Source organism: Lottia gigantea (assembly GCF_000327385.1).
Source record: "Lottia gigantea unplaced genomic scaffold LOTGIsca_61, whole genome shotgun sequence".
Classification (NCBI taxonomy): Eukaryota; Metazoa; Mollusca; class Gastropoda; family Lottiidae; genus Lottia; species Lottia gigantea.
Window position 1 is genome coordinate 380,358 of NW_008710086.1, and position 22,442 is coordinate 402,799.

Genomic DNA, 22,442 nt, shown 5'->3' on the forward strand with positions numbered 1-22,442 from the left:
ACCATTGCCGTTTACGAGATACTNTGCGTGTTATGTGGAAGGGTAAGATATAAAACTTCTCTTTATTTCTGAACATGGGCCCCCACTTTGAGTTTAGTTCTGCAGACAAGACCTCATGGATCCCGTCCAATCAAACACTAATCAAGGTATTTTGGAAACGCAAAATTAGGAATTGTGGGATTGCAAAACACAAAGAGGCTGTCATATTGCTCTACTTTAATATCCCACAATTCTCTCAGCATGGGTCTTCACTCTAGGTACAGTAATACAGACTGGACAACATGGATCCAATCCAGCACCAATCACAGTATTTTGCCTTCAACCTACCATGAAAGTGTATTCTTATTCTAAAGACATTATTTTTAACCAATCAAAGTGTCATGTAGAACCCTTTTCTTGATGAAATTAGGAATTATGGGATTGCAAAACCCAAAAAGGCTGTCGTATTGCCTTACTGTAAGTTTTTATATCGCACAATTCCTTATTTTGTCAAGAAACAGGTTCTACATGCCACACTTTCATTGGCTTACAATACTATCGTACAGACCTTGGTTAAAAACTTGTTATATTACAATGTAGACAATGTAAGATATCAGAAAACAGAAAAATACGAAATTGTAATCTGATCTGAATTGTTTTGAAAAAAGATAATGAAATAATAGGAATTTAGAATGTAAACTGTAGATCATGGGAAAAAAAATGAAATGAATGGAGTTTTACATCCTACTATTCTTCACCTCGTGGGCTAATGAAGTTGGGCAATACTAGTCAGCGCTAGCTTTCTGAGACTGGGGGTACAAACAAATGAAATGAATGGAGTTTTACGTTCTATGACAGATAGATAAAGGGGAGATAATGATAATGATGTAGACTAGATCAAGGTATAATTTTTCTTACAGGAACACCGCGGGATGTGAGCTATGATTATGTAAAAGATAAACTCGAATCTTTACATGGAATAGAGGCTGTTCATAGTCTCCATATATGGTCATTGACGTTGGGTCGTAACGCTCTTACTGTGCATTTAGCTATAAGTAAGTATGAATATCTAAAATAGTCAACTTTTTTGACTTTCTGAACGCAATGCCAAACTTTGTTGTCCTGCCCGATTACCAAATAAGCCAAGTTGATTGTTGGTTGTCAACATGACGTCATTTACTTGGTTACGTCGATCAAATGGCGGCTGTGAGTTTTATTCACAATCTTCGTGTGAAAGTCTGATGACCTTGAATAAGTCATCATCAGATTGTTTTTGATATACTGAAAAGTTCATTTGATGCTATTAATGTTTTGCCAATATGTTGTTTGGATTTCGTCATAATATTGCAGTTAGTACCTTCCAAATCCAAAAACTGTATTGGGAGGATCAGATGAATCTTAAGATCCAACCCAGCCCAACCCCCCCATTTCCAAACCTACGTAACAACATCGTAATATATATTTATCTTTTAGTAACCTTTCTACAATATCAATCCCTATCTTCTTTAATAATTACACTTCTTTTAATTTCTTTTTTTCAGAAAATATTGTTACACATAACAACGTTTTACAAAACGCTAAAAAATTACTCAAATCTGAGTTTGACTTCTATCATGTGACTATTCAGGTAGAGAACTATCACCAGGAAGTGATGTCACAGTGTGATGAGTGCAATGAAATTAGATGAACAAATTCTTCTTACATACAACAACCAATCAACATCCTTCTTTCAAGATGGATTTACAGTTTTCTCTTTTGAAATCAGATTGGCTAATAGAAATTCTTTCGACATAAAGCAACTAATCAACATCCTTGTTTGTTTGACCGAGAGTTTCTCTTATTTTTTAGTTGGTTTTCAACGGCCAATCAATAAGCTCCTTTTCCAGTTTGTAAGATCTGAGGGGAAGTTTTCTTCTGAAATCAGATTGGCTAATACAAATTATTTCCAACATCGAGGAACCAATGAACATCCTTGTTTCAAGTTAGACTGAGAGAATGGCCTTTTGTGTTGAAATCTGATTGGTTAATACAAATTCTCCTTACACAGAGCAACCAATCAACAATCTTGTTTCTTCACCAGAAAATGCTAAGATGAAGAAAATAAATTACGTTAATAGGCTGATATTCTAAAATCTAATGATTAACAAAATCTGAGTAACATTTCAAACTCAGGGTATAAACAGTGAATTTTACAATCCGTTGTTCGTGTCATCTGTTCATTTAGAGCCAGCGTTGGATATTTCTGTCAAGTAATGTCTTCTAAACTTAAACCAAATATTAAGATCAAAATGGTACTACTGCTTTGCCAAAGTTTGAAAATAAACCAATACTAGATAGGTATATTTTTGTTAAAAGAGTTTAATAGTTTGTATATAAGAGGTATATTTAAAATGTTATTGTTAGATCTATTATCTATCTTTCTACTCTGGGTATTAATATGCATTTTATCATTTGTTTGTGTTGATTGGAATATCAGCTTCAAAATAGTTCTGATAATCTTAGAGTGATAGTAACTTCCTTAAGTGGCATTTAGTAACTCGGGTATGAATATATTAACACAATTATATGGATAACAATTACTTTAATAAATAACTTGCAACGTTTCGATGATGATACTTTCGTCTTTATCAAGTAATGATACAAAATAACAGAATAGTATCATCGTAGAAACATCGCTAGTTATTTAGTACAGTAATTGTTATCTATAAAATTGTGTTCATATAATTCTAATAGTCTTAGAGTGATCTTGAATTGTCTTCCCGTTTCTCTCCCAACTAATATTCGACCAAAAATTCCTAACTAAACATCATCCCTCTGTCATACAATCTTGTGAAAAGTGGAAATATGGGCATATGTGGGCATTTCTATCAAAAAAGATCACCCAGATCATCCCAGAAAATTCACCTCAAAATACCACACTTGTAAGACTGAAAATTCCCCTCTATAAAATCATGTTACAAATAATAACTTTTCCAATGGTTAACATTTTCATCAACCTGAAGACAATCTAAAACTCTCAGTAGTATTTTATAGTTGATATTTCAATTCATATAAAAATAATTGTTATAATTTGAATGGTAACTCACTGTAGACAGAGTAAGATATAATTTCAGTCTTGTTTTAATATAGACCAAGATAATTCTTATTCTAACATTCCACACTAAAGTTTTCTTATTTTATTGTCATATTTTAACATATTTCATTTGAACAATATTTACCAGAATTAATCAGTTCCTCACATTCCAAGGTATATTTATATCTAATAAGCTAGTTATGTACCTCCATGCAGTGGCATAGACCGGGGGGAGTGGGCAACATAGCATGTTGTCTCCTCTTTTGTAGTTGAGATGATACTAGTACTGGTGGGTGTCCAGGTGGCCTTCCCTGCGATCAAATTTTCTAATCTTAAAGGGCGGAGAAGCATCTAACCCAATATTGGCTGTAAAAGTATGCATGGTATGGCATTCCCCGGCGTCCCCCTCCCCCCAGATACTCCACTGCAACCATGGATACGATATCAAGATTTGAAAGTCTCTTTCTATTTGTGTGCTCATTGGTTAACAGATTCTCATAAAAAAATCCAAATCAAAATTCTCCACTAGACTGTAATCAATCAGATATATTTGTTCCCTGATTCAAAACGTAAACAAGAGAGTAGTCTATTTTAGTTATAGGGAGAATAAGTAGAAATTAAACTATACAGACTAAACTTACTATCTGTTGATTACTATGTATACTGCCTACAAAAATGGACTCTTTATGTTTTGAATTATACTTGGATATACATGAATATCATTGCTGGATTAAACTTGTTCATTGTTTTTATTCTTGTATTTATTTTCTAGTTATCTCCCTTTCTTTATTTTATTAGATATTGTTAAAAATTGTCTCTATATCTTATCCTTGTCATAATAAGCATAATATCTTGTCTTATATTGTCTTGTGGCCGTGGGACTAAAATAGTTCTATGCGCCCAGCAGTGACACCGGGAGTAGGGTTGCCCCCCAAGAAAAATGGTTTGCATCCCCACTTTATTTTTCAAAAAATTCAAAAATATGACTTTTTGACCCAAAATATGGGACAATGTTTTCTAAGTGAATTTAAATATCAGGTACAAACTAGAAGTCTAGTGTTAATCAATGAAAAGTTTTCTAAGATTAAAGATGGGTTCCCTTATTTTTAGTTATAACCAGCAGAATTCCAATGAGTGACTGATCAAGAAAGGTAAAAAAGTCTTTTTTTTGTTTATCCAGGCTGTACACACATGGACATTTATGATTGGTTATAACTCTTAATTGCTTAATTTTACACTGAAAGTAAGGAAACCCATCTTTAACGTTACTATTATTACAATCAATATTAAAATTCTTAATAAATTTCTATTTGTGTTTAATGTGCTGTGTTTAATGTGCTGTGTATTATTGTGCTGTGTTTAATGTGCTGTGTATTATTGTGCTGGTCATGTGTTGTAATATTTTTATTAAAATGAAGGGTTTATATTCTTAACTGTTATTGTTTAATTGTTGAGGGTTATGATAAAATTATGGTATTTTGTGGCTGATATATTACAAGTCAGTATTTTGGAAACATTGTTTGAAAATTTTCCATCTGAAAATCCAGGTCTTTGGTGAAACTATTGATTAAACTAGTTCCGTGGACACCATTTAGCTGCAAAAAAATGTCTGAGGCATTAGTAGGGAACAAAGTAGCCACCTTAATCTAACACTATACATTATACATGTTGTCAGGACTATTTGTCCAACTGATTGTGATGTGGGAGTTGGAAATTCTCATTCCTTGCACAGCTCAATGATCAGCCCCAAATTGATGGTTAAAGATATAACATTCTATTGCTGGTTTGACATGGTTTATTTTTTCTCTTTTATTTTGGAACTCAGTTATTCATTTTGGTAACTGCTTCTGGTTTATTAAATACTGATTCTGGTTTATTAAATACTGATTCTGGTTTTACAAGATAAAAAAAAAGAATACTGATTCTGGTTTATTGATAATTGGTTTTGGTTTATGGAATACTGGTTCCAGTTTATTGGATTATGGAACTGGTTTTAGAATAAGGGTTCTGGTTTATTGGATTATGGAACTGGTTTTACGAATAAGGGTTCTGGTTCATTGGATTCTGGAACTGGTTTCACGAATTCTGGAACTGGTTTTACAAATTCGGGTTCTGGTTTAAGAAATTCTGTGTAATGAGGTTCTGCTTTATTGATGACTACTGGTTCTGGTTTATTAAATACCGCTTCTGGTTTAAGAAGCTCTGGTTTATGGAATTCTGGCATTTCTTTGAAGTAATGAGGTTCTTGGTTAAATTCCGGAACTGGTTTCGAGTCGTCTGATTTAATAGATATAGGGAACAATACACAAGCCACGGTGTCCTTATTTCCTCCCACTAGTTGCCATTTCACCACTACTTGTAACTAGAAAAAAAGAATACGAAATGATTTCGGTGAATATGAGGGTTTGCTTAGTTTTGGTGGAATTGCAGGAGCCACAGACGTCTGATTGAAAATTGGAATGGTTCAAATTAAAGCTATGAGTGTCCTCGATAAACATGGAAAAATAAAGGCCATGATAATATTCAAAAAGAATGGCCATCTCATAACTTCTATGGTTAAACTAAACTGCGTTTCATTGTATGACACCATGAGATTCTGTGGTATAAAAGCGTACCACAGAATAGTTTTTCTCCGGCATCTCTCAGCCTCGAGAGTCATGAAATTGACCCCTGACCTTGACATGAAATATTTACTTACCGTGGGGTATTGTTTTAATACAGGTAAGGTGCTGTTATAGGAGTAACTAGTACCACTGTTAACAGGGCAGGTCACCCCACAATCTGAACAGGCGTCAGGGTTTGGCATAGGAAAGGATATAGGTACTCCCCCTAATATACCAAATACTTCAGTCTTCAGACTTGCACTGGTTATTCCTGGAAAGATGAGAGTATACACTGTTAACAACAATATATATATAATACAACGTTTCGACAGTACTACATTTGGATTGTGGCCTACGCTAGCGAATTCAGCAAATTCTAGCCTTAAGGTCGTGGACATTTATTGGCTGTATTTGCTAACGTCTAATCAAATCAAATCGTTGATACAAAAACAGAGGTGAATGATGTCAAGGTATTAGACGCAGTTTGTAATGGATTGACTTTGTGGAGATGATTTAACTTGTACTCACCTGAAGTAAAATTCAGACCAACTGTGGCGTTAACACCATGATGAAAAACACAGGGCTGTTGGGTACACGGGGATAATTCTACCGACTGGACACTCCCTGAGTTGTCTGTAAATAAAATATATCAATTTTAATCCGCCACCCCCGAACCAGTTGTCAAGACGTTGGAATTTGTGGAGTTTCAACAGGACAAGTGTGTGATGAAGTTATCAAATGGTTAACTCTCACGGACTCTGTCGACCACTCTCACAACGTGAAACTCTGAGTAACAACATGTTTCAGGTTCTGTTTTACTATTTGAAGATCTCACAACGTTTAACTTCCAGTATCAACATGTTTCAGGTTCTGTTTTAGTTAACTGAAAATCTCACAACGTGAAACTCACAGTATCAACATGTTTCAGGTTCTGTTTTAGTTGTCTGAAGATCTCACAACGTTAGACTCCGAGAAACAACATGTTTCAGGTTCTGTTTTAGTTGCCTGAAGATCTCACAACGTTTAACTCTGAGTAACAACATGTTTCAAGCTCTGTTTCAATATATCTTAGTTTAACTACAAACATGTACAACAAAGCAAGCCAGTCTGTATTACTTACCACAAGCCTTGAACCGGACCGACATCGCCGACACTTTCATTCTAGACAAGACACAAAGATAGAGGTATAGTGCTAGAATAAAACTGCAGGTTACAGGCAGCATGGTGATTGTTATTCTACAGTTCTAGTGATTATTATACACACTGTCTCTAATACTTTAACAATTTCAACATTTCTTCTTCTCTTTATACTGTCCCTTAATCTCCTTCAGCGTGAAAACCCTTCATTTAAAGATACCATTCCACATAGAAGTTGGTCAGAAATTGATCAGTTGGACAGTGGCTCAACTGGATGAATGGGGCCTGTGGACTTAATCGGGTTGGGACCTCTCCGCCGGGTAAGACCTTTTCAACATATGCTTTCCTCATTCTGAGACAACTCTGTAAGTCAAATTAATGCTTGTTAATATTTTTTAGGAGTGGAGGTCCTTACGGGCGGGGGCTCAACAGTCTCTTGGGAGCATCGGTTTATTATTGTCCATATTCATTCAATTCATTGAATTGTAAATACATAAACGGTGTGATAAAATTGAACTAACTGGACCTGTATCTTTAACTATCGCTATCATCTTTGAAGGTCGGCAGTATAGTTTCTGAAAATAGACTGACCCTAACCCTTCATCCTGACCTTTGTTGACTTGGTGTTATTTAGGGATGAATATGACATAATTAGAATGTTATCATGGTGATGAGAGGTTTAGAGATACAAACATCCGTTCAGGTGATAAAACACAACTCAGTGGCATTCACCTGGACTCAGGGTTCATTAGAGTTCTTTGCGTCCTTCTGTACCCATCTTCACAATGTCAACCTATTATTTCTTCTTATGCAATAGTCACCTTTCTTGTATCACATCTTGACATTGTCAAATTATTACCTCTTCTTATACCTTGACTGCAATAGCCACCTTTATTGTATCATAGACGTTTTTAATGGAGCAATTCAATTACTGCCCGATATGATAATATTTGGGGCGTCCCTTACGCCTATGTCAGGGATCTGAAAAGTCAACCTATTTTTTCTGAAGAACGCTCATTTGTCTGTTTTTTTTCATTATCTACGGATTAAAATAATCTTCGTGCTTTTCAGCAGATTACAAAACAATTCCATAATCTGGTGACATTCTATTTATATCATTCCAATCAAATTACTGCATCATACCAATCATATTGCTGCATCATACCAATCAAATTACTGCATCATACCAATCAAATTACTGCATCATATCAATCAAATTACAGCATCATACCAATCAAATTGCTGCATCATATCAATCAAATTGCTGCATCATACCGATCAAATTGCTGCATCATATCAATCAAATTACTGCATCATACCAATCAAATTGCTGCATCATACCAATCAAATTGCAGCATCATACCAATCAAATTGCTGCATCATACCAATCAAATTACTGCATCATACCAATCAAATTGCAGCATCATACCAATCAAATTGCTGCATCATACCAATCAAATTACTGCATCATACCAATCAAATTACTGCATCATACCAATCAAATTGCAGCATCATACCAATCAAATTACTGCATCATACCAATCAAATTGCAGCATCATACCAATCAAATTACTGCATCATACCAATCAAATTGCAGCATCATACCAATCAAATTACTGCATCATACCAATCAAATTGCTGCATCATACCAATCAAATTGCTGCATCATACCAATCAAATTGCTGCATCATACCAATCAAATTGCTGCATTCCGTGATACAATAAAGGTTTTTATTGGAATCAAGGTATTAGATGTTCGTAATAGCTTGACATTGTGAAGCTGCTCTGTCTTGGATGAAGATATACATTTTGTGAATAGAGCTCATTCGCCTGCATTTTCATTATCTACTATCTACTCTGATTAAAATGCAGATCTTCAGGCTTTATTCGCCGATACGAAAACGATTTCAGGTTGAAAATGGTGGCACATTGATTTTATATTAGGCTCAGAAAACAAGACTCAAGTTGATGCTTGAATGAAAAAATCAAAAAGACTCAACAGATACATTCGAATTGTGTTTAAAGGGACGATAGATTATCTAACAGTTTTGCAAAGTGTGAAGAATGCTTGTACTGTCACTTTAAAAATTAAGTTGGTCTTATCGAAAACAATTTCATATTTTCTCATCAAAAAACTGGAGTAAATGAAGATACTGGTAATATTAAAAGTTATTTAAAGAAACAAGTTTTAAATTTGGAACATTTATTTACCTCCACAATCAACTTACAAACAGGGGTAAGATAAGAGTTCAAACTATATTCATTAGAATCTAGCATAGTACTGTGAGTGAAAGGGTGGCTGGGGTATTGGGGGTGGGAGACTCATTGTCTGCAAACATGCGCAAAGATAACGGTAAATCACGAAAGTGGAAAACGCGACATGACGGGCCCGCTGTTCGTCCGCTTGACAGAAACTAGGTATGAGATCGCGTGTTTCGGACTACTTTAAAGCAAATGCTCGATGTTAACTAAAACATTAAATTATGTCCAAATTTCTCCAGTGTAGTTTGAGATCTCTGGGTGCAGGATGTATATTTCTACAGTTTTTCCTACTCAACTCTAGCTGTAATGCTGAGGATTGTGTATCTGAAACGTGGGTCGATAAGTTTAGATGAGCTCGTAACGTATCATAACTTTATTTCACGATAACTCTGTAAAAAGTGAACGATCCTACATATTACTATTTCTACCCAATTAACTAGCTGTCCTGATGAGGATTGTTTCGTCCGAAACATGGGTCGAAGTTGAGCTCTAGTCAATTCTTGAACAAATCAGACGATAGTACCAAAAGCAATTATTGTTGTCTGACATTTGTGCTAAATATCGGTTCTTCCAATCGATAGGAATTCAGAATCGCCGTGTGTTTCAGAAGCTGGTATCGGTATGGTCGACAAAACCGGAAGTAGAGCTTTCATCTCGTCACTAGACTCCACAGAGCTCGCAGTTTCTTTATGGGCTTTCCTGTCTTCGTTCAGAGAAAGTTTGCCAAATTCTGTTAACGTTGAAATGACTGTTGTGACCATGGTAACAGGACCATCTGCTTCTAACACTACGTCCCTGGCTTGCGAGTCAGCAGAACGTTGCTTGTGGTATCTCGCTTTCCGACGAAGCTCACAGAGCCCGACATCTTTAGGTCGCGGTGTAACACTCTTACTACGGTGTTTCACTCGTTTTTTTTCGTGGGTCTCAACGATGCTGTGCCTCTTCTGAGTAGCAGCCGGCTTCGCGACTCCAAAGGTTTTGCTTTTCAGGATTGACGTAAGTTTTACTGCTCGGACAAATTTTGCATTTCCACACAAGAATGATAAATCAGATCGTTCGTAACCTTTCGACTGAAACCATTCGGCAGCCGTGCGTCCAGTTTGTTTGTCTCGAAGACTCTTTTGGGCTCGTCCTTGCGCAACTAGAATTTGAGCGCAGGTTAAGTTGGTATTGCGGGCGGCTTCCAGAAGAGCAGAGAATCCTTGATCATTGACGTGATCTACCTTCAGTCCGAGTCTCCGGAAACTTTTTACCAAGATCTCAAGAGCTACGTCATTTCCTTCTCGAGCACAATATATCAGAGGAGTATTGCCTGAAAAGAAAGTTGTTATTAATTCTGAATTGTTTCCAAATGACCTTCTGATGACCTGAGACAGACAGCAATAAAAATGAATTCTTTCCAAACAGTCAGATTAATGTATTTTGATCGATTTTCTATTTTGGATGACATTTTGGTTTAAAAATAACCAGAGTATGCATTAACAAATTAACAAGATGACTGGATTGTTCGTGCCTACGTATTCCGGTACGTAGCTTTAGACCTGGGGAATTGTTTTAACCCCACCCTTACTTACCCCACACACCCTCACCAACGATGTCAAGCTTTTACACACTGCGTCAAATACCTAGATACACCCCGAAACCCGATATATTGTGATCTACTGTTCCTATGAGAAAGAGAACTAATGCCCGATACTTACCGGATTTGTCGGGAAAATCAGGGTCTATATTGTGAACTTGAATCAACATCAAGACTATATCGTTACATTTTCTCTCACAAGCATGACTCAAGGCACTTCGCCCGTCACTATCTACCAGGTTCACGTTGGCGTTCTTCCCCAGAAGTAACTTCGTCAACTGGTCCCGAGTTGATTCTTCCTACAATTATAAATTAAAGAGATTGTAAAGAGGTTTGTAAACTTTTTACGTGTATCGGGGATACTGATAGCATCAATTTACACCATTTCAATATTCATTTCGACGTCCGTGGTTCTTGCAAGTCCACTAAAACTAACTCGTTCCCCTCTACTGGCGTCATAAAACGCGTCTGTGTAAGTGAAATTGCAAGAACCACAGACGTCGGAATGAAAATTGAAATGGTGTAAGTTGATGTTATCAGTGTCCCTGATACACATAAAAATTTTAAAAAACCTCTTTACAATCCCTTTTAGGTTGATGAATTTGAAGAGATTTCAAACTGGTAAAACGTCATCACAAAGTACAGGATAGACTTATAGTTATATAGACTCAGTGGCTTTTGTACGGGGGAGGGGCAGGGGGCATGCTCCTCTCACTAGACAATATAAGCTGTAACGATTTTGCCCCCTCCTCACTTTCAATGTTTTTTCTAGTTTACCTAGCGAAAGAATGGTCTATGGCCCCCCATGAAAATATTTTGGCCCCTGCTCGACCCCCTCGCCTAATGTTTCCTAGAAACGCCACTGTGTAGAATTCCGTTCACGTTTTTCTCCAAAAGTGTCTCTGATAAACAAAGGAGACTTATAGAAATAAAATTGGAAGCGAGAGTGGGTGGTTTTCACTCAGCAAAGTTCTTTATCGCTTTTGAAATATTGCACTATATCTGTCAATCAAGTCTTACCTTGAGTAAACAGCTAGCTATTAAAGGAGTCCGACCGTCTATATCTCGACAATTCTGTAGTTTATTTTCCGTTGCGTCCAAAATAAATTTCACTAGATGAATCTTTCCAAGTCTCAAGGCTTCAAATAAATGTTTAACATCTGTCTTATCAAGTTTCTCAAAACTCTTGCTACAACTTTCTCTCCATTGTTCGTTGTTGAAACGTTTACGTTTGCTGCTTGCGTCTGGTTTTCGCAAACGGTTGTACATATTTACAAGCGTTTATATAAACGCACGGGTGACGGAAAAGTATTAGCTATAATGGTATGTTTCCAAAACTCTGATTGAGGTATTTGTTCACGTGTAAAGTATTTATAAAATATTGTTTAAGTCAAGCCATCTAATCATGTTTTCGTTTCAACCTTCACACAAGTTTTGGTGGAAATACACCAGTACACAAATACACAACACGGGCAATATGTACACAATTTTCAAAATGTTTTAACCAAAAGTATGTTTGTTTGTAACGCGCAATAAGAATTTGTCACGCTATGCTGAAAATAACCGTTCCTTCTACTAGAAAAAACACAAACTATTTTTGTCCTCGGTTTCCTAAAACTGAAAAACTCCAAACTGCGTCAATCTCAGCTAGCTGTTTTCGACTCGAATTCTCTCGAATGCCCTTCATGAATTCTCTTGCCATCGTTTTATGTACCATTAAGACTGTAAATAACACTACTAAAGTACAAAAGGCAGGCAGCTATTTTTTCTGTTGTTACCAACTGCCTGCTATCGACTGGGAATCTCTGGTTGTTGTTTTTCAGGATAAATAATAAGTCTAGCAATTGAATTGGTAGCTCGGTTGGCCTGATTTGCCATCTGTCTCTTCCATGATAAAGCCGCGAATAGACGGTGTGCGGTGTGGGATTGTTGGTACAGAAGAATTTTAGAAATAATGAACACACGATTGGGCGTAAGAAACTGTGTTAGAAGCTAAGACCCTAGGATATCTTAGAAACAGTGTTAGAAGTTAAGACCCTAGGATATCCTAGAAACAGTGTTAAAAGATAAGACCATAGAATATCCTAGAAACAGTGTTAGAAGTTATCTTAAGACCCTAGGATATCCTAGAAACAGTGTTAGAAGTTAAGACTCTAGGATATCCTAGAAACAATGTTAGAAGTTAAGACCCTAGGATATCCTAGAAACAGTGTTAGAAGTTAAGACCCTAGGATATCCTAGAAACAGTGTTAGAAGTTAAGACTCTAGGATATCCTAGAAACAGTGTTAGAAGATAAGACCCTAGGATATCCTAGAAACAGTGTTTGAAGATAAGACCATAGGATATCCTAGAAACAGTGTTAGAAGTTAAGACCCTAGGATATCCTAGAAACAGTGTTAGAAGTTAAGACCCTAGGATATCCTAGAAACAGTGTTAGAAGTTAAGACCCTAGGATATCCTAGAAACACTGTAAGAAGTTAAGACCCTAGGATATCCTAGAAGCAGTGTTAGAAGTTAAGAGACTAGGATATCCTAGAAACACTGTAAGAAGTTAAGACCCTAGGATATCCTAGAATCAATGTTAGAAGATAATAACCTAGGATATCCTAGAATCAATGTAAGAAGTTAAGACCCTAGGATATCCTAGAATCAATGTTAGAAGATAAGAACCTAGGATATCCTAGAATCAATGTAAGAAGTTAAGACCCTAGGATATCCTAGAAACAGTGTAAGAAGTTAAGAGACTAGGATATCCTAGAAACAATGTTAGAAGTTAAGAGACTAGGATATCCTAGAAACAATGTTAGAAGTTAAGACCCTAGGATATCCTAGAATCAATGTTAGAAGATAAGACCCTAGGATATCCTAGAAACACTGTAAGAAGTTAAGAGACTAGGATATCCTAGAAACACTGTAAGAAGTTAAGACCCTAGGATATCCTAGAAACAGTGTTTGAAGATAAGACCCTAGGATATCCTAGAAACAGTGTTTGAAGATAAGACCCTAGGATATCCTAGAAACACTGTAAGAAGTTAAGACCCTAGGATATCCTAGAAACAGTGTTAGAAGATAAGAGACTAGGATATCCTAGAATCAATGTTAGAAGTTAAGACCCTAGGATATCCTAGAATCAATGTTAGAAGATAAGACCCTAGGATATCCTAGAAACACTGTAAGAAGTTAAGAGACTAGGATATCCTAGAAACAATGTTAGAAGTTAAGATCCTAGGATATCCTAGAAACAGTGTAAGAAGTTAAGACCCTAGGATATCCTAGAAACAGTGTAAGAAGTTAAGAGACTAGGATATCCTAGAAACACTGTAAGAAGTTAAGACCCTAGGATATCCTAGAAACAGTGTTTGAAGATAAGACCCTAGGATATCCTAGAAACAGTGTTTGAAGATAAGACCCTAGGATATCCTAGAAACACTGTAAGAAGTTAAGACCCTAGGATATCCTAGAAACAGTGTTAGAAGATAAGACCCTAGGATATCCTAAAAACAGTGTTTGAAGATAAGACCCTAGGATATCCTAGAAACACTGTAAGAAGTTAAGACCCTAGGATATCCTAGAAGCAGTGTTAGAAGTTAAGAGACTAGGATATCCTAGAAACAGTGTTTGAAGTTAAGACCCTAGGATATCCTAGAATCAATGTTAGAAGATAATAACCTAGGATATCCTAGAATCAATGTAAGAAGTTAAGACCCTAGGATATCCTAGAATCAATGTTAGAAGATAAGAACCTAGGATATCCTAGAATCAATGTAAGAAGTTAAGACCCTAGGATATCCTAGAATCAATGTTAGAAATTAAGAGACTTGGATATCCTAGAAACAGTGTTAGAAGTTAAGAACCTAGGATATCCTAGAAACAGTGTTAGAAGTTAAGACTCTAGGATATCCTAGAAACAGTTAAGAGACTAGGATATCCTAGAAACAGTGTTAGAAGATAATAACCTAGGATATCCTAGAATCAATGTAAGAAGTTAAGACTCTAGGATATCCTAGACACACTGTAAGAAGTTAAGAGACTAGGATATCCTAGAATCAATGTTAGAAGTTAAGACCCTAGGATATCCTAGAATCAATGTTAGAAGTTAAGAACCTAGGATATCCTAGAAACAGTGTTAGAAGTTAAGACTCTAGGATATCCTAGAAACACTGTAAGAAGTTAAGAGACTAGGATATCCTAGAAACAGTGTTAGAAGTTACGAACCTAGGATATCCTAGAATCAATGTTAGAAGATAAGACCATAGGATATCCTAGAAACACTGTTAGAAGTTAAGACCCTAGGATATCCTAGAAACAGTGTAAGAAGTTAAGAGACTAGGATATCCTAGAAACACTGTAAGAAGTTAAGAGACTAGGATATCCTAGAAGCAGTGTTAGAGGTTAAGACCCTAGGATATCCTAGAAACAGTGTTAGAAGATAAGACCCTAGGATATCCTAGAAACAGTGTTTGAAGATAAGACCCTAGGATATCCTAGAAACATTGTTAGACGTGAAGACCCTAGGTGTCCTAGAAACAGTGTTAGAAGTTAAGACTCTAGGATATCCTAGAAACAGTGTTAGAAGTTAGGACTCTAGGATATCCTAGAAACAGTGTTAGAAGATAAGACCCTAGGATATCCTAGAAACAGTGTTTGAAGATAAGACCCTAGGATATCCTAGAAACATTGTTAGACGTGAAGACCCTAGGTGTCCTAGAAACAGTGTTAGAAGTTAAGACTCTAGGATATCTTAGAAACAGTGTTAGAAGTTAAGACTCTAGGATATCCTAGAAACAGTGTTAGAAGTTAAGCTAGCCAAGTGCTTAGATAGTTTCGATAGTTACGCGGCCAGAATTTGAATGAGATTGGGGACTTTGTATTAAATGTCACTGTATAATTTGTAACTGTATAATTTGACTATAGAGACTCGGAATAAATGATAATTCATACCGTGTATAAATAAACCAAGTACTAACGATCCAAAACACGAAATCCAAACACCATGGTAGCAGCTGCTGAACTTTTTATACGAGGAAGTATATCTATTATAAGTAAGTATTTCATAATGAAAGTGGTATCAGGTGTCTAAGTGAGTAAGTATTTCATAATGAAAGTGGTATCAGGTAGCTAAGTGAGTAAGTATTTCATAATGAAAGAGGTATCAGGTGTCTAAGTGAGTAAGTATTTCATAATGAAAGAAGTATCAGGTGTCTAAGTGAGTAAGTATTTCATAATGAAAGAAGTATCAGGTGTCTAAGTGAGTAAGTATTTCATAATGAAAGAAGTATCAGGTATTTAAGTGAGTAAGTATTTCATAATGAAAGTGGTATCAGGTAGCTAAGTGAGTAAGTATTTCATAATGAAAGTGGTATCAGGTATTTAAGTGAGTAAGTATTTGAATCCAAAGAATTTATTCCACGTTAAGCTTCAAGCTCTCTTTATAGTGGTTCTGTGGATGTCGGCTGAGCTGATTTATCATAATGCTGATAATGCGATTCAATCTTATTAAAATTAGTTTACAATTTAAATGTTTTTTTTTTCAAATATCTTTCGTCTCCATTGTAGTCTAACAAGTTTTCTTCCACAGTCTCGTTATAATGACGTGATATTTAACCAATCAAAGCGTGTAAAGTTGATAACAATAACAAATTGTGGGATAGCGAACCCAACGAGGGTTTTATGTTGGCTCTACTTTCGGTTTTGCTTTTCGAAAATTCTTCATTCTCTTTTTTGGTTGAAAAAAATGCAGCTATTAATTTACAAGAACCATCCACCACTGGCCACAGGAAATTCTCTCACTATGTTGTGGCTCTAGAACTTAATAAAAAGGCTAGAAAACCAGAGGGAACCCTGTTAATCAGGACGCGTATACACCTACCCCCCTTCCCCCACTTCTGTAAGACCTCACGCCTTTCATCCATGTACTAGCCACGGGCCGCTTTCCATATAAAACATACAGGTCAGTGAACGTATTCTCGAAATGCTCCTAGTGCTGGAATCAATGTTAGAAGATAAGAACCTAGGATATCCTAGAATCAATGTTAGAAGATAAGAACCTAGGATATCCTAGCACTAAGATCGTTTCGAGAATACGTGGCCAGGGGAAGCCTCTTATGAGTAACTTTAAGTGTTGGCCTTTGGCATGTCACATACACCGGAAGGTCAAGTCTTGGGACTAATTCCATTACGAGTCTGAATATACAAATATCAACCGTCAGCACGCGAGTTGTTTTCTCTTAATGAATTACCTTAATTAGCCACCATATAATTAGTGATCCTGGCCATGATTCTCCTGTGATTTCGTAGTTGCCATGAAATGTGTCTGTTATTTCACCATGTAATAATATTGTGCTCGTCGTTTCAAATAAAAGAGTCTAGTCTTTGTATGTGTATCAGAGACACTTATAGCTTCTATTTACACCATTCTGTTTTTCTAGTCTTTGTATGTGTATCAGAGACACTTATAGCTTCTATTTACACCATTCTGTTTTTCTAGTCTTTGTATGTGTATCAGAGACACTTATAGCTTCTATTTACACCATTCTGTTTTTCTAGTCTTTGTATGTGTATCAGAGACACTTATAGCTTCTATTTACACCATTCTGTTTTTCTAGTCTTTGTATGTGTATTAGGGACACTTATAGCTTCTATTTACACCATTCTGATTTTCTAGTCTTTGTATGTGTATCAGGGACACTTATAGCTTCTATTTACACCATTCTGATTTTCTAGTCTTTGTTTCTGTATTAGAGACACTTATAGCTTCTATTTACACCATTCTGATTTTCTAGTCTTTGTATGTGTATCAGTGACACTTATAGCTTCTATTTACACCATTCTGATTTTCTAGTCTTTGTATGTGTATCAGAGACACTTACAGCTTCTATTTACACCATTCTGATTTTCTAGTCTGTGTATGTGTATCAGAGACACTTACAGCTTCTATTTACACCATTCTGATTTTCTAGTCTTTGTATATGTATCAGAGACACTTATAGTTTCTATTTAAACCATTCTGATTTTCTAGTCTTTGTATTTGTATCAGAGACACTTATAGTTTCTATTTAAACCATTCTGATTTTCTAGTCTTTGTTTCTGTATTGGAGACACTTATAGCTTCTATCTATTTACATCATTTTGATTTTCAGTTTGTGAACGTGTATAATGTCCGGTGACGGTGTGAAGTTACCTGTAAGAGACTACACTACCCAACACATGCAGTTTTGATATGGCTATTATTATTTCAGGAAATCCACTGCTCCGCTTTGAAAAATAAAACCAAAAAAAAAATCTTTCGATGTTAACATTTGAATATTCAAGATGAAACGTTCTGACACAATGGTCGTCAAAGTTGTCATGTTGAATAAATGAAAGAGGTAAACATTACGAGAAGAATTTATAGGTATTACAAACAAACCGGTTCACTGTATGTCAATCATAAATAATTTGCCTGTAGAAAAGCAACTCATGCCAAATCATCGTGTTCGCCTAATGGACCTGTCGCTATTTCTGCTTCCTGTGGTCAGATTGAACGCCATTAACAATATTAGACTGTAAACGGGCATTTTCTCCTGATTGGTAAACGTCATCGAATCACGAATACGGGTTTTGACATGGTCCTATTAACCGAAAAAGTAGGACGAATGTGGTTGTGGTTCGGACATGATGGGTAAACGTATATATAAAGGAACATTTCTCTAGAATCAGATCGGGAGGTGTTTAGTCTTATGACTCTAGTGTTTGGAACAATGACTCTACCCTAGGGTGTTAAGTGTATGTATCTACAGCCGGGTTTACACTGCCATACAAATTGGCCTGCTAGACTGGCTGGTACCGTTTACACTGCGCTGTTTTTACTGGGCTAGAATGGTGAGTCAGGTATGAAAATATTGACCCCGGGATTTGGCGCGACGTCATCTATTTAGCGACGAAATAGGAACCCTAATGGAATTACTATAGGGTCTGAGGTAAACGACTGGCCCCCAAAAACCAGGGACAGTAACCAGTGGTGCTAGCCCACTATTGAAACCGGTCACTACCAACATCAGAATTGCCTTTACCATTTTATTGGTCTATTATGGAAGAATGAATGATCATACAGAGTTGTGTGGGTATCAGAGAAAGCAGGGAAAACATGGACAAAAACGAGAACTATAGGTGGAAAACTATAGCTCAGTGATTTCATTTTGGAACTATTTCTTCATCTATTGCTATCTACCAGCTGGTAGAAAGGTTCCTTATTATGAACCTAAGTTGTTATCCTTGTAAAATTGTCAAGAGGTTTGGCCAAGGACCAGCTGGTAGAAAGGATCTTTAACTGTGAACCCAAGTTGTTATCCTTGTAAAATTGTCAAGAGGTTTGGTCAAGGACCAGCTGGTAGAAAGGATCCTTATTATGAACCTAAGTTGTTATCATTGTAAAATTGTCAAGAGGTTTGGCCAAGGACCAGCTGGTAGAAAGGATCTTTAACTGTGAATCCAAGTTGTTATCCTTGTAAAATTGTCAAGAGGTTTGGTCAAAGACCAGCTGGTAGAAAGGATCCTTATTATGAACCTAAGTTGTTATCCTTGTAAAATTGTCAAGAGGTTTGGCCAAGGGCCAGCTGGTAGAAAGGATCTTTAACTGTGAACCCAAGTTGTTATCCTTGTAAAATTGTCAAGAGGTTTGGCCAAGGACCAGCTGGTAGAAAGGATCTTTAACTGTGAACCCAAGTTGTTATCCTTGTAAAATTGTCAAGAGGTTTGGCCAAGGACAAGGGCCAGCTGGTAGAAAGGATCTTTAACTGTGAACCCAAGTTGTTATCCTTGTAAAATTGTCAAGAGGTTTGGTCAAGGATCAGCTGGTAGCAAGGATCCTTGTGAACCTAAGTTGTTATCCTTGTAAAATTGTCAAGAGGTTTGGCCAAGGACCAGCTGGTAAAAAGGATCTTTAACTGTGAACCCAAGTTGTTATCCTTGTAAAATTGTCAAGAGGTTTGGCCAAGGACCAGCTGGTAGAAAGGATCTTTAACTGTGAACCCAAGTTGTTATCCTTGTAAAATTGTCAAGAGGTTTGGTCAAGGATCAGCTGGTAGAAAGGATCCTTGTGAACCTAAGTTGTTATCCTTGTAAAATTGTCAAGAGGTTTGGCCAAGGTCCAGCTGGTAGAAAGGATCCTTGTGAACCTAAGTTGTTATCCTTGTAAAATTGTCAAGAGGTTTGGCCAAGGACCAGCTGGTAGAAAGGATATTTAACTGTGAACCCAAGTTGTTATCCTTGTAAAATTGTCAAGAGGTTTGGCCAAGGACCAGCTGGTAGAAAGGATCTTTAACTGTGAACCCAAGTTGTTATCCTTGTAACATTGTCAAGAGGTTTGGCCAAGGTCCAGCTGGTAGAAAGGATCCTTGTGAACCTAAGTTGTTATCCTTGTAAAATTGTCAAGAGGTTTGGCCAAGGACCAGCTGGTAGAAAGGATATTTAACTGTGAACCCAAGTTGTTATCCTTGTAAAATTGTCAAGAGGTTTGGCCAAGGACCAGCTGGTAGAAAGGATCTTTAACTGTGAACCCAAGTTGTTATCCTTGTAACATTGTCAAGAGGTTTGGCCAAGATCCAGCTGGTAGAAAGGATCCTTGTGAACCTAAGTTGTTATCCTTGTAAAATTGTCAAGAGGTTTGACCAAGGACCAGCTGGAAGAAAGGCTCCTTATTGTGAACCTAAGTTGTTATCTTTGCGTTGAGTAAAAAAATAACCAACACATTTTGATCAATATCGATGCTGGTTTTTCATGTTATTTATAAGACAGCAGCGAGAATTACGCCCAACAGGCTTTTTCGCCAGAATGGCCAATGTTAATATATCAACGCCATTCTTGAATAAATTAATTAATAGATTAATAAATGAAAATATCAATGAATCAAGAAAAAATCAAAAAATCAATAAAACAAGCAAAAATCAAGAAATCAAAAAATCAAAACAACACTAAAATCAAATCAACAAATTCAACAAAATATTTTAATAAAAGTACAAACTTGTAAAATACTCTCTGAATTGTGGCAAGAACTCGNCTCTGCACTATGGTCAGTGGCAGCGAGAGTGGGGCATCTGGACTATGGTCAGTGGCGGCGAGAGTGGGGCATCTGCACTATGGTCAGTGGCGGCGAGAGTGGGGCATCTGCACTATGGTCAGTGGCAGCGAGAGTGGGGCATCTGCACTATGGTCAGTGGCGGCGAGAGTGGGGCATCTGCACTATGGTCAGTGACGACGAGAGTGGGGGCGAGAGTGGGGCATCTGCACTACGGTCAGTGGCAGCGAGAGTGGGGCATCTGCACTATGGTCAGTGGCAGCGAGAGTGGGGCATCTGCACTATGGTCAGTGGCGGCGAGAGTGGGGCATCTGCACTATGGTCAGTGGCGGCGAGAGTGGGGCATCTGCACTATGGTCAGTGGCGGCGAGAGTGGGGGCGAGAGTGGGGCATCTGCACTATGGTCAGTGGCAGCGAGAGTGGGGCATCTGCACTATGGTCAGTGGCGGCGAGAGTGGGGCATCTGCACTATGGTCAGTGACGACGAGAGTGGGGGCGAGAGTGGGGCATCTGCACTACGGTCAGTGGCAGCGAGAGTGGGGCATCTGCACTATGGTCAGTGGCAGCGAGAGTGGGGCATCTGCACTATGGTCAGTGGCGGCGAGAGTGGGGCATCTGCACTATGGTCAGTGGCGGCGAGAGTGGGGCATCTGCACTATGGTCAGTGGCGGCGAGAGTGGGGGCGAGAGTGGGGCATCTGCACTATGGTCAGTGGCAGCGAGAGTGGGGCATCTGCACTATGGTCAGTGGCGGCGAGAGTGGGGGCGAGAGTGGGGCATCTGCACTATGGTCAGTGGCGGCGAGAGTGGGGCATCTGCACTATGGTCAGTGGCGGCGAGAGTGGGGGCGAGAGTGGGGCATCTGCACTATGGTTAGTGGCAGCGAGAGTGGGGCATCTGCACTATGGTCAGTGGCGGCGAGAGTGGGGCATCTGCACTACGGTCAGTGGCAGCGAGAGTGGGGCATCTGCACTATGGTCAGTGGCAGCGAGAGTGGGGCATCTGCACTATGGTCAGTGGCAGCGAGAGTGGGGCATCTGCACTATGGTCAGTGGCAGCGAGACTGGGACATCTGCAATACACAAAAATGTGTATCAGAAAGCACCAAATCAATTCCATTTTTCAAAAATTTTCTAGGGGGAGAACAGTCTGAAAGATTCCTTGACAGATTTGTGTATTGTGGAAGGACTGTCACATTTGAAATCTCAATCCCGATAGTTAACCCTTTAGTTATCCACCCCCTCCCCCCCCCCCCCCCCTTGGACCATGATTGTACCCCCAGAGTCCAGGCTGGCATTGCCATTGTCCATGTCTTCGACCTTTCTCAATAAAACACTGTGAGCGGGTCTTTGAAGGCTTTTCTTAGAAATCAGTAGTCTTCAACACATGAATCACGGAATATGACGAATTCAACGAGAACGATTAAATCTTTCTCTAAACCCACCAACTGGATTATTCTTTAATCTTCACACACAAACTGGATCAGGGCCAGAATTCAACGGGGGCTCTGAAATGGTATACAATAGAAATGATATACATAGAAATGATATACAATTGAAATGGTATACATAGAAATGATATACCATTGAAATAATATACAATTGAACTGGTATACAATTGAAATGATATACAAGGGGAATGATATACAATTGGAATGATATACAATTGAAATGAAATACAATTGAAATAATATACCGGAGAAATGATATACAATTGAAATGATATACAATTGGAATGGTATACAATTAAAATGGT

At 37.7% G+C, this 22,442-nt stretch overlaps 6 protein-coding genes across 6 annotated transcripts; 4 read left to right on the forward strand and 2 right to left on the reverse strand.

Annotated features, from left to right (window-relative positions):
* Positions 1-115: 115 nt before the first annotated feature.
* LOTGIDRAFT_166773 (hypothetical protein) lies at positions 116-1,666 on the forward strand (the record flags this gene model as incomplete). Its single annotated transcript, XM_009064222.1, has 3 exons — positions 116-146; positions 900-1,034; positions 1,521-1,666. The coding sequence occupies 3 exons, from the start codon at positions 116-118 to the stop codon at positions 1,664-1,666; spliced, it is 312 nt and encodes a 103-aa protein (XP_009062470.1).
* A 3,664-nt stretch (positions 1,667-5,330) lies between these two features.
* Positions 5,331-6,283, reverse strand: LOTGIDRAFT_79115 (hypothetical protein; the record flags this gene model as incomplete). The annotated part of the gene is made up of 3 exons (XM_009064197.1): positions 5,331-5,414; positions 5,751-5,926; positions 6,184-6,283. Coding segments are annotated over 3 exons (360 nt in total), but the record flags the coding sequence as incomplete, so codon positions are not given.
* Positions 6,284-8,014: 1,731 nt separating this feature from the next.
* On the forward strand, positions 8,015-8,509 carry LOTGIDRAFT_128291 (hypothetical protein; the record flags this gene model as incomplete). Its single annotated transcript, XM_009064223.1, has 1 exon — positions 8,015-8,509. A coding segment is annotated over one exon (495 nt), but the record flags the coding sequence as incomplete, so codon positions are not given.
* A 1,099-nt stretch (positions 8,510-9,608) lies between these two features.
* Positions 9,609-11,902, reverse strand: LOTGIDRAFT_166775 (hypothetical protein; the record flags this gene model as incomplete). The annotated part of the gene is made up of 3 exons (XM_009064224.1): positions 9,609-10,366; positions 10,755-10,932; positions 11,654-11,902. 3 exons carry the CDS (start codon positions 11,900-11,902, stop codon positions 9,609-9,611), a joined length of 1,185 nt encoding a protein of 394 aa, XP_009062472.1.
* An 8,770-nt stretch (positions 11,903-20,672) lies between these two features.
* LOTGIDRAFT_78223 (hypothetical protein) lies at positions 20,673-21,053 on the forward strand (the record flags this gene model as incomplete). The annotated part of the gene is made up of 1 exon (XM_009064196.1): positions 20,673-21,053. A coding segment is annotated over one exon (381 nt), but the record flags the coding sequence as incomplete, so codon positions are not given.
* A 444-nt stretch (positions 21,054-21,497) lies between these two features.
* On the forward strand, positions 21,498-21,752 carry LOTGIDRAFT_66579 (hypothetical protein; the record flags this gene model as incomplete). The annotated part of the gene is made up of 1 exon (XM_009064192.1): positions 21,498-21,752. A coding segment is annotated over one exon (255 nt), but the record flags the coding sequence as incomplete, so codon positions are not given.
* Positions 21,753-22,442: the final 690 nt, after the last annotated feature.